The sequence below is a fragment of the Carassius auratus genome, unplaced genomic scaffold (genome assembly GCF_003368295.1).
Source record: "Carassius auratus strain Wakin unplaced genomic scaffold, ASM336829v1 scaf_tig00024173, whole genome shotgun sequence".
Taxonomy (NCBI): domain Eukaryota; kingdom Metazoa; phylum Chordata; class Actinopteri; order Cypriniformes; family Cyprinidae; genus Carassius; species Carassius auratus.
Genome location: NW_020525323.1, coordinates 271,500 through 283,745, shown reverse-complemented (window position 1 = coordinate 283,745; position 12,246 = coordinate 271,500). Strand labels below are relative to the sequence as shown.

The window sequence follows — 12,246 nt, the reverse complement described above, 5'->3', positions numbered from 1 at the left end:
GGCAGTGGTTTGCAAAGTAATTAGTTTGAGACACCCTTCAGATATTCATCAGTTGGCTTGTTTTTTTGTTTTTTTTTCCCAGCTGTTTGGTGATCATCAGTGCTTTGTCTGACATGTGGTAGATTTTGGTAATGTTTCTGTGTTCAGAGATAGAGCAACACACACAAATGCTAGTGATTGTACTTCAGAACATGTAAATGGAGTATGTTTGTGGAAGTGGTCTGGGTCTTGTGTTTCCTGTACTTAAGTCTGCACTCCTGTTAAAATTCTTCACGGACCAAAATCATGGCACAGTTTTGGAGCGATTCATTGAGTTATGTGTTGCTGGATCATAATTTGCACCTCTAAAAAAGTATTATAGATGATAAAGAGATGTGAAAATAAAAGCCTCATTTCATTTTTGTAAAATTTTGGCAATATATCCCATCTTGTGATTGAAAGATGTACACAAAAGATTTGTCGTTGTCAGTCAGAATGTCTTCAGCCTGCGGTTGCCAGACATTATGAAAATAAAGACATGTTTTTCATGAGTGGATCACCTGTAATGTGCTCTTTACACACTCTCACACACCATTCAGAGATCATTCTGTTCTGAAATCCAGACCCTGTAATATTTTGAACTTTCTACATTAGAAATAGTTCACACATTTGCTGAAAATCGACTCAATCTCCATCCAACCACAACAGATTTGGAGACATTTTATTACATCACTTGCTCACAAACGGATCCTTTGCAGTGAATGGGTGCCATCAGAATGACAGTACAAACAGCTGATAAAAACATCACAATCCACAAGTAAATCACATGACCCCAGTCATAAATTAATGACTTGTTAATTGAAAAGCTACATTTTTAAATGTTTTTCACTTCAAACTGTTGCTTTCAGCTAAAATACAAGTCCTCTATCCATTATACTGTATTTCTTGCTTCAAAGAAAAAGTCTTCTCAATCTGAATCAGGAGAGAAATATGCACAGGTCAAGCCTGCTTTACATACACACACAGTCCTAAACAAACCCAACCCAATTGATATGATTGGGGATTGATATGAGAGGACAAAGATAAGACTATACGGAGCTAGACTTTTGATTCTCTGAAAAGTGATTCTGGATTACGTACTTATTATTTTGACCAGAAACAATGGTTTAAAGTTGTAAAATGAACATCTGGAGGAGTGTGGCTCACTTGTGGATTATTGTGATGTTTTTATCAGCTGTTCGGACTGACGGCACCCATTCACTGCAGAGGATCCATTGGTGAGCCAGATAAATAGCCTGGGGATAAATATTAAACATTTTTATTTTTGGGAGACCTATTCCTTTAATTGCTTGAAGTAGTTCATCATACAGATATATCCAAAAGTTTAAGAAGTTTTAACAGTTTTAAAAAGAAAACTTGAGTTTGTGAAAATAAAATTAATATACCTTAAGATCCAATCTAACAATCAAAACATATGTCAGATAAGACTCAAATATGACCCTCTCACCCTCCTGTTGTTCAAAGCTCTATGAATTTCTTTCTCCTGTGGAACAAAAGGAGATGTTTGGCAGTGAATGGAAAAATGAAAGTGAATGTTTAATAAGGTCCTCAGTCCCTAACAGCCGAATATCTCCTTATGCACCCCATGTAATAAAAGGCCTCTTAAAAATGACAGAATTTTCATTTTTGCGCGAACGTTTCCTCTAAATATCTCTGTTAACATTTTCGAATATTTAGCACAAAACAAACAGATGAAATACACAAACTTGAACAACTTAATCTAAAGGTAGATGATGTTTGACCAGCATTGTTTCTGCAGATATGTCCTGACACATTGCAAATTGTTGACCACAAGGCTGTGGCACAAACAGCAGTTCCTGAAAGAGAGATGAGAAAAGGTGGCCATACATCAACCCTGTTGGACTGTGAAGAAGTATTTAAGAGGCACAAGCACTATGGTATTAGACAAAAATCTAACCAAAAAAATTATTTAAAGAATTATCCATCTGTACCAATTCTGTATTTTATACAAAACATTCCAGTCTGATCCCATCGGACCACCTTTCAAAATGGTCCTCTGGCTCTTCCTGTATATTTTAAGGCAGGTGAAATATCCTCACACTGATTTAATTGTGTAAAGACAATCACATGTGGCCTAAAGAGTATTGAGCTGTGCATTTCGTTCCTTGGTTTGATTGTTTAATTGCAAATTATTTACACAAACAATCATTCAAAAATGTCAATTTGTCAAAAGTCAGTAGACAGATCACTGCAGCTTACTGTAAGAAATGCTATACATTACCCATTTTATTTTTCCGTACTGTAGAGTTTGTAAACCGAAGTGAGAAATAATCAATTTCAATCAAACAGAAGGAGCGTTCTGAAATAAATAGGTCATCTTTCAAAGGCAACCAACCTTACAATTTATATATATACACATATAAAAGAAGAAAAAAAAAAGAGCATGCTAACAGCACTGGAAAACCTGATGGAAAAGATGAACTGGAGGAGTAATAAATGAATCAACATTAGAACTCAAGCTTTCAAGTAGATTAAACTGGTTTCTCTTCAAAACCGTTACACTTGCTTTTTTTGGGGTTGATCTTTCCCCTTCGAAAAAAAAGTGTCATCTAAACTTTCTGAATAATGAACAATCGGAGTAAACATTAGCACTGCAGCCCAGACAAGCATCTTAACATTAGGTGCTGTGTCACAGAGAGCCATGGATGTGCGTCTGCTAGCAGCTAGCTGATGATCTTGCTTATGGCCTGTAAAGAGGGGAAGTCCTCATCGCCGATGTGTAGGGTTTTATGGGTGTTGAAGTCTTTCAGAGCCAGCACCTGCTTACAGGTGGGACACACTTGGCAGTCCAGATCCAGACTGATGCTGGTGGTGCCTGTCTGCCAGGCTTTCTTTTTGGTTTTTTTGGGCTTGGAGCCTTGCTGCTGTTTCTCGAGAGCCTTAAAGTCTCCGTGGGCAGTGAGAAGCTCCTGTTGCTTGCGAGTGTCTGGTAGGAGAACCAGCAGCTCGTTGAAGACCCCGTTGAAATTCTCTCCTAGCAGCTCCTGGCAGCTTTTGTAGTACTGGACAGCAGGGATTATACCCTGCTCGAAAGGAAAATTAGAGATCAATGAAAATATCAACGACTCAATGTATGTGTAAGGCAGCGTGTATCAGGTTCTTTAGTTTCCACTTTTTTGAAACATTTTTTTCCTTCACTAGTTAATTTAAAAGGATCTTGCAGTATGTAACAAGTGTATTTAGGAAATAATATATTAAAAATATATAACAACGTCGAAATTAACAAGCTCATAGAAATACATAATAATTACAAAGGAATTAGAACAATTTGCTTCAACTAGCAAAACTCATATATAATAATAATAATAATAATAATAATAATAATAATAATATGTTGGAGTAATATTAACTGAATTTAAATGGTCTTGGTTGGATAGTTACCTGTCTAAATTGGCCTGAATAGTTCTTGAACTCATTGAACTTGGTTTCATCGTTTTGAAGATAATTCTTAATAGACTGAATAAGGTCCATGTTTCTTTGCTGGAAATTGTCAGGTATGAGGTAGGATCCAATAGCAGGTGTCACTCTGAAAGAAAAACAACACCTAATGAGATAAAGCACTTAAACCACTTTAATAATTTATCATTAATTAATGTAAAATTAGAAAAGTAGAATTTTGGTGAATTTTTAAACTATTATCTATTGTTAAATCTGAATACATTTTAAAATGTAATTTATTCCTGTGATCAAAGCTGATTTTTTCAGCATCATTACTCCAGACTTTAGTGTCACATGATGACCAGAAATCATTCTGATATGATGATTTGACAACATTTGTGATTATCATCTTGTGATATCTTGTATTGTTCTTATTATTTAATAGGAGTGTAATGTAAAAAAAGTACATCAAATGTGCAATACAGAAAAGAATAGGAGTAATTAAAAGTATTTGAACATCATCTGGTCGTCAAAGAAAGTTCCTAACAAAACAACAACTAATACTTACAAAAAGTATGAATTAGATTAACATAGCATTAGATCAACATTCTCTCATATTCTGGCTTTATAAAAAACAACCCTCCGTTTCATAGACCCAGACTAAAATGCATGTCTGAGCCATTTTAACTGAAAGAAACCTGCTCTGACCCTTTTTTGTCTGAAGATGCACGCCAATAGTGTTTTTATTTAAGGCATGTTTATAAACTTAAATGTCCTAACTGATCTATGGCCTAATCCTGACTTAACCTAAGCCCTGTCTGTAATACCAGGCCTAAGACTTTTAAAAACACTACTTGCCTGCAAAACAGTCAACTTTCATGTGCTCAAAATACAACAGTGACTCAAAACAGGGGAAACCACACACACGTATAACAGCACACGTCACAGTCTCTGACCTGTTAACAGCTGATTCCTCCACATTACTGTTGAGCGGGACGCCGGTGAATCCTGGAGGAGGTTTGCTGACAACAGGCCCAAGGCCAGGAGGAGGCGGTGGCAGCACATTCGGAGTGCTCTTCAACGGAAATGCACTTTTAAAGCCTGAAAACACAAATACGCACTTAGAAACAGTGTCATTTTGGGCACGGCCTCTTTAAGGAAAGGAACCAGCTTACCAGGTGGAGGTTTTTTGGAGATAAGTGCTGGAAATTCCTCTTCTTTGGGTGGAGGAGGCTGATCGGTGACCGACTGCTTTAATGGGGAAGGAATATTTTCAGGAAATGATGTAGGGGACAGTGCCTCTGTTGGTTTCTCCACGAGTCCATTTATAAAAGAGTTTGTTTTGGAGGGGAGACTGTTGTCTGGTGGCTTCATCTCGGGAACGTTCTCTTTGTGAGCCATTTTGGAGACGGACTCAAAAGTGTGTGAGGGGGAACCCAGAGATGAAGCTGTGGCTGGTTTCTTTTTCTTATTGGTTTTGGGGTTGGGCTGAGAGGAGCCATCTTTTACAGTCAACAAAGTGGAGATGTCAAGCATAGTCGGTACCGTGCGGATTTCCTGAGCCGTTTTACCGGTTTGGGGGTCCTCGTCATCCGATGAGGACGGACATTTGACTTTAGGTGGAGCTCTGTGGGTTTCAGCAGATGTGAGCTTCTTTTTGCGGCGAGATGAGGAGGCAGTGAGAGGCTGAGGCACACTTCCACTGGGCGGTGGGTCACTGGCGGACAGTATGGATGAAGAGACCGTAGGGGCTGTTTTGGTGGGCAGAACCACAGGTTTATTGGAAACCACCACAGGTTTACTTCCTGCTTGAGACCAGGCTGACGTTGTGTTTGATTGCGGCTTCAGTGGTTTGATCTTGGAGACCAGTGCAGGAAAGTCCTCCTCCTGGAAGGACGAATGTTTCTTGGGTTGATTTGTGTATGCAGGTGTCATTGGAGAGGAAACTACGGAGCCAGACAAGCTTGGAAAATCATCTTCCTTCAGAGGGACAGACGCTTGTTTGATCTTGCTGCAATGATCGGGAGACAGACATTACGGTGATTTTATTAAATTAAGCTCAATGTTTAATAGCAAATTCTTTGCTGTTGCATATACCCACAACTGTGATCCCACCCTGCAGAAATTGCTTGGGTTAAAAAAATAAATAAATAAATAATAATAAAAAAAAAAAATGTAATAAAAATATCTAAACAAATCAGAGAGACATTTAAAAAAAAAAAAAAAAAAAAAAAAAAATTTGTAAGTGGTGTATGTTTTGCATGTCGTTTGCACCACGTGACTATTATTTGGAGGGGAAAAAAGCAATTTTTATAAAATAACGATCTAAGCTAGTGTTAGTTTAAAATGAATACATTTTTGAATTGGCATTTATTTTAAAAACATTTGTTACATTATGTTTTTATTTTGAGGTTTAAGTATTTTTTTTTTCTTTAAATTAGCTTTGATTTAATTAACTTTAAAAGCCAAGGAAACATATCTAATTTTCTTTTAGGCTTAAGTTTTTCTAACATTTAAAAATATTTTTAGCTTAATTTTAATTTAAAATTGCAAGACCGTTATATCAGCCCGACGTTTTTGACTATGTCCCCCACAAATCTAAATTTCAACACAGACATTAAAAACCATCACAGAAAGCAGTGTATTTATGTCACTGAACAAATGTGAATTAATTCATATCTGGACAAAATAAATGATCAAGAAAGCAAGCAATCTTACTATTCCTAAATGCAGGAAAAAATACATAAGAGACCCATCTTTTTAAAAACGGGTCAAACGTACCTTTGAATTGGGGCTGGAGGTGCAGCTGCCCCTAAAACTGGGAAGTCCTGAGCAGCCGAAGGGGGATTACTCCTCACTGGTCGAGCTGAAATATATTCAAATCTGCCATTTCATCAACTTGCAAATAAATGAACAAACAAACAGACACATTTTGGTTTGCCATACCTTGCATTTCGTTCGTCTGCTTGGCAGTGCTTCTGTTGTTTCTCATGTCATCAGGCTCCATCTTTTCCTCTTTGCGTGGCTTCACACTGCTTCTCTCTTGCACATGACTTCTCTCTTCCTGGTGGCTGACTATCGAAGCTCGCAAAGCAGCTGCGATCTCTCGGTTCTCTTCCTCTCTGAGGATAACATCTCTCTCAGTCTTCCATGAGCTCGCTCATATGTCAGAATGCAGCACTGATGAGGACCTACCGACTATATCTCCAGCTCCTGACATTCTGCTGTCCTCCTGGAGCTCGTGCTCTTCCTGGTCTGCCCTGTCTGCTGAAGCGATCCCCTTCCTCATAGTCATCGCCACCAACTATCAGACCTAAAACAGACATCCAGCTGGACTTGATTAAGGCATGCCACCCATGATTTATATCAAAGTCTCAGAAAGAGCAAATTCAACTTTACCGTCATTTCGTCGTTGTTGCTGTCTGGATGCATAGTTGAACTGAATGTCGATTTGCCGATTCTGCCGTGCCTCGGCCCGGTTTTTGCTGTGGGCAGCAGCTTTGTGAGCCTTATAGTCGATCTCTGTGCGGAAAGCATGAGTGAACTGCTCTGTACTACAGTGGCCCTCCTGGCAGAGATAATGGCTCTCTCTGAAGTGCTCGCTGAGGTACTGGTAATCGCTATAGGACAAAAATAATACTTAAATTAAGCGAATTAACAATTCTGTGAATATTACAGTGCAAAAAGACTGCTATGAAGTCTGCATGTCTCAGTCTAAATGAGTGCCCTAGTTAGTACACACACTGAAGCATGAGTGATGCTCGTGGTTGGTTTTTTAGCATTTGCCACATCACTATATGAGGACATAAACTTCATCTCCAAAGCTGCTCTGAGAATCAATTTACGAGCATTTCACCTATTTTGAATAGTCACATATTGTTGAATTTTTTTATTAAATCACAATCACATTGACTCCATTGTTAAAAAGGCCCAGAAAAGGTTGTATTTCCTTCGCCAGCAGAGGAAGTTTAACCTGCCACAGGAGCTGCTGAAACAGTTCTACTCGGCCGTCATTGAGTCTGGCCTCTGTACTTCAATAACTGTCTGGTTTGGTTCAGCAACAAAATCAGACATCAGAAGACTACAGAGAACTGTTCGGACTGCTGAAAGGATTATTGGTGCTCCCCTGCCCACCCTTCAAGAACTGTATACATCCAGAGTGAGGAAAAGGGCTCAGAAAATCACTCTGGATCCCTCACATCCAAGTCACCCCATCTTTGAACTTTTGCCATCTGGCCGGCGCCTCAGAGCCGCAAACACCAGAACAGCAAGGCACAAGAACAGTTTCTTCCCCCAGGCAATCTACCTCATGAACAGTTAAATGTTCCCTACTTATGCTTATAAACGTGCAATATCCTTATATTTATTTGTTAACCCTCCATCCTAGAACATTCCTGCATCTCACTCAATCCTATTCCATTATCATTTATAGCACAATTGTTTATACACTTATTTTTTCTGTGTGTTGTTGTCTCTGTGTACTGGAAGCTTATGTCACTAAAACAAATTCCTTGTATGCGTAAGCATACTTTGGAATAAAGCGTTTTCTGATTCTGATTAAATGAGAATGAATTTCTAATTAAAATGGTAACGTTTTATGCCTTATATTGCCTGTTAATCACCAATAATACATGTGTTATACCATAAATCCAGAACAATTAAAACAGACAACACAGACACACATACATTTTTCTCATGGCCTATTATTAGAAAAAAAATTAATTAATAAATAATAAAAATAATTAATCCAGAAAAATTATACCAAAAAACATGAAACTTCAACACATCATTTGAGAAACAGGGGCTTTAAAATGGTTACGTTATATAGGTCATTATTTCAATGAATAATAATTTTACCAAAAAAAAAAAAAAAGTGTAACCATTAAAGTGGGACATTAAAACATTAACAAAAAAAAAATGAAAACAACAACACCAAAAAAAACAATCAGAAATCAAGAAAATTTAAACAGGATTTGAGGAAAAACTAAACAGATTTTATATAGTCCCTACACTAGGTAAGTTTACATCCACTCATTTTCATGTACATGCTTAATTTTTCCTTTTTATTTTTTTCATTCTCCTTAACTTTTTGGATGTTTTCAGGTCTACACCACCCCTATCAATCTGATTGAAATTTTATTGAAGATGAGCTCAATTAAAACAATTGAGGGGTTTATATGAAATGTTTTTCAGTTCAATTGAGTGCAAGTGCAAGTAAACATAGCTACAATGAGTTGCAGCTGGAAATAAACCAGTTTAGTAAAAAAGCAAAACATTTGTGAAACAGAAGTGGTCTTTTACCTGTAATACTCCTGAGCTCCATCAGCGTCACAGAAATGGCAGAAGTAATGATCTCGCCGCAGGTGCTTCAATAGTTCATCGTTGTCCAGGTATCGATCGTCACAGAATTTACACAGTGGATGGCCACGATGTGAAGTATCATCCGGGTCCCCTTGTGTTCGATGTCGAGCCAGCTCTTTCCGATTGTACCACTTCCGCTCGTATGAGAATATCTGTACACAGAGCAAATGATCCATTGAAGGAATAAGGAGTGTGCAAACAAAATAATAATTCATTAAAATGCAATACTCTACCTTCAGATGCTTTGCACATAACTTGCAGCAGAAGAGTTCATGTTGTTTCCGCATATGCTGTTCTAGCTCTTCAAATTTGAAGAACACTTTTGGTTCTGGGCACTGTGGACATTCATGTAACAAAATCTTCCTGCAATGGTTGCAAAAGGTAAAAAGAGCTTTTAAGGAACATATTTCAAATATTGTTGATTTTTAGCCTAAGAACAGGACTTGCAATGACCTGATATGGTCAAGACTTAAATGCACTTTTTATTTGGCAAAACAAACTGCCGAAAGATGACGTCAGAGTTGACACTGACTTGTAATGAGTTCATGTAAAACTAGTTCAACCAATGTCAAGTTAAAAAATATCAAAGTCTGTGCCATATTTTTAATAGGTTTAGGTATTTTCACAACACATTTCAGTAAATATCAGAGTTAATTATTGTGCAGTGTTACATTATTGTTTTAATACAATATGTTCGGGAACATAAGCATAGTTTTTAAATACATTTTCCTTTGAGGTTATAAAAAATAAATAAAAAAACGTGGGAAACCTGCCTTGATTATTTTCAGAACATATGTCATCCAATTTATTCTTACATTAAAACTTCTCAATCTACAATGAATGTTCAGTTGAAACAATTACCTAACAAATGCATTCATATTTAGATTAGTCAACAGGATCGTTTTTCCTCATCGCTGCTGAAAAAAAAAAGGTTCATACCTGAACTGTGCATATATCTTTCCATCTGCAAAGTATACGTCATATTTCTTCTCAAACTGGTACTGATGAATGTTCAGAGCGGCAAAGGGTTCAAGCTTTTTTATGAAGACCACCTGGAAAATCAGAAAAATAAAAAATAATAACATTTATTTTATTTTTATTTTTAAATACAGAATTGAAGAATTTTTTTTTTTTTTTAAGAATACAACACTCCTCCTAGAGCATGAACAACGTTGTCAATTAATCACAAAGGACTAAACACTAAATGCTTACACTTTCAGACTCGCTGATTAATGTAACTTGAGCTTAACAGGCAAATTAGATGCGCGCTCTCGCGACTGATTGACACGTGAATCACGCAAGTCAGCATGACGTCGCACGCTGACAGCTGTCAGAAAGCACACGTTGACCAGTAGATTCAGAGTTATCTCAAGCTGATTACACAACAGCACAATTCAGCTGAGCTGTCCCAAAATCACGTCTAATTATATACATAAAAATTTTTGTTTTGAACTTTGTTCCAGATATATCCTTGCCTCTCATATATCATATATTATATGTCATAAGAAGCACGGGGATATTTGTAGCTATAGCCAACAGTACATTGTATGGGTCAAAATTATCCATTTTTATTTTATGCCAGAAATCATTAATATAAAGTAAAGATCATGTTCTATGAATATATGTAGTCAATTCCTACCGTAAATATATCCACATTTATTTTTGGATTGCGAAGGACTCTGCTAACTTTAAAGGCGATTTTCTCAATATTTTCAGATTTCAAATAGTTGTATCTCTGCCAAATATTGTCCTATCCTAACAAACCACGCATCAACAGAAAGCGTATTTATTCACGTTTCAGATGGTTTAGAACTCAACTCCTGTGTTAACCCGCGTGAAGGACCGACTGTAGCCAGCTGACGTCAGCGAGCCGCTCGGTTGGCACGGGAACCGTCAGGCGATAAATAAACGAGCCCTGCTAGTACGCTAAACCAGCTCACTTCTAAACCAAAAACAAGGTTCCACGTGTGTCTACAACCAAAAACAGAAGTCATAACAACAGTTAGTCACACAGTTTCACTTGTGTAAGATGACACCGGATCTTAACGCTTTCCTGACCAGTTCTCCACACGGCGGGCTAGCGACGCGACAAACACGGCCGCTCCCAGTTTAAGAAAGAGAGAGAGAGAGAGTGTGTGTGTGTGTGGAGCGGCCTTGTCTCTCACCTTGTCGAGCTGCTCGCGGCACACGGCGCAGTAGTTCTGCTCGCACAGCACGCGCATCTTGGTGGAGCAGCGGTAACACACGGGGTGATCGCACTTCCCCACCGCGAACAGCTCGATGTCCTGGCAGCACAGCACGCAGCTGTTCTCCGCGTCTCTCCTTGCGCTCGACCTCATACTGTCGGGAGGCACTGGCCGGTTGTGCTGCGGGAGTGTTCTCGCTGTAGTCCGCCGGAATCTGGACGGCTGGTAAACGACGGTACGGGCGGCGAGGCCGGGTGAAGCGCGCTCCTGTGCGCGTGATCGTTCAGCGCAGTGCATTGTGGGGAGCGACAGGCTGGACGTAGACAGGAAGAGCTTTGATTATGATACACCGGACTTTTATACCGCATAGCTTTTGCGTGGATTACATGATAATAATATAATAATTATAGTTATATGATTGATTAGTATAAATATTAGTAAACATGTAATTATATTAATATTAGAATATTATTATATCAACACGATTGAATGCTAATATGATAAACAATATGATGCTTTATAAATAAAAATGTAGTTATGATAACAATAGGAATATGTAAATTATATTTAAATCAAAATATATTAACACTGTATTAACATGGCTTTATTAAATGTTAATAAACAAAAAATATTTATAAAAATAATAGGAATTATACATATTACTAATAATACAGTTATAGTATAATTTGGCTTTTGGCATATTTCTTCTCATAAAAAAAATATAAAATAATTTTTTAAATAATATATTCACTTGATATTCATTATATAGTAAAAATTATTTCACGAGAAAATACAAATTTTAATTACCAAAATAATATTATTTAATAATATAAAAAATTTTACTCTCACATTTTGCTCTCAGCTGTTATTCTGTATTAATTTCCTTCATAACACAAATTAGAGCAGTCCTAAAAACTGCGAAACTTTTTTGAAAGTTAATAATAAATAATAAATTTTTTATAAAAATTGCAGTATTGACTGCAGTCACCTCATAATTGGTAAAATCTTTATCAATAACAACCCAAATTAACTCGCCCCTACTTGTATATATGCAGTGCATGTGATACCACTAATATTTTAACACCATACATGCATGCATACAATGACAAATACTCCATAAGAGTCAGCTACAGATGTGCGATGAAACTTTATTCAATACAAAATACATAAATAGAGCATCTGCAGATGAAATCAGTGGCAGAAAATATTTCTACACATAGAAATACATTTATATATGCAGACAAAAAAAAAAAAAAAAAAA

The 12,246-nt window shown here is 37.2% G+C and overlaps 1 protein-coding gene across 1 annotated transcript; it reads right to left on the bottom strand.

The window, feature by feature from the left end:
• Window positions 1-1,546: 1,546 nt before the first annotated feature.
• Window positions 1,547-11,318, bottom strand: znf598 (zinc finger protein 598). The gene is made up of 12 exons (XM_026250421.1): window positions 10,965-11,318; window positions 9,739-9,851; window positions 9,033-9,162; window positions 8,740-8,951; window positions 6,838-7,058; window positions 6,634-6,751; window positions 6,385-6,560; window positions 6,220-6,304; window positions 4,614-5,449; window positions 4,395-4,539; window positions 3,442-3,586; window positions 1,547-3,083 (listed from the first exon to the last, which is right to left on the bottom strand). Exons 1-12 carry the CDS (start codon window positions 11,280-11,282, stop codon window positions 2,724-2,726), a joined length of 2,859 nt encoding a protein of 952 aa, XP_026106206.1. The 5' UTR covers window positions 11,283-11,318; the 3' UTR covers window positions 1,547-2,723.
• Between the last annotated feature and the right edge of the window lie 928 nt (window positions 11,319-12,246).

Bases quoted from the DNA above. Each gene is read 5' to 3' on its own strand.
- znf598 (XM_026250421.1), bottom strand. From the start codon at position 11,282: ATGCACTGCGCTGAACGATCACGCGCACAGGAGCGCGCTTCACCCGGC. The intron at 8,952-9,032 runs GTAGAGTATTGC...CTCTGTGTACAG, and splicing joins TATGTGCAAAGCATCTGAAG to ATATTCTCATACGAGCGGAA. The intron at 6,305-6,384 runs GTATGGCAAACC...AATATATTTCAG, and splicing joins GCAGACGAACGAAATGCAAG to CTCGACCAGTGAGGAGTAAT.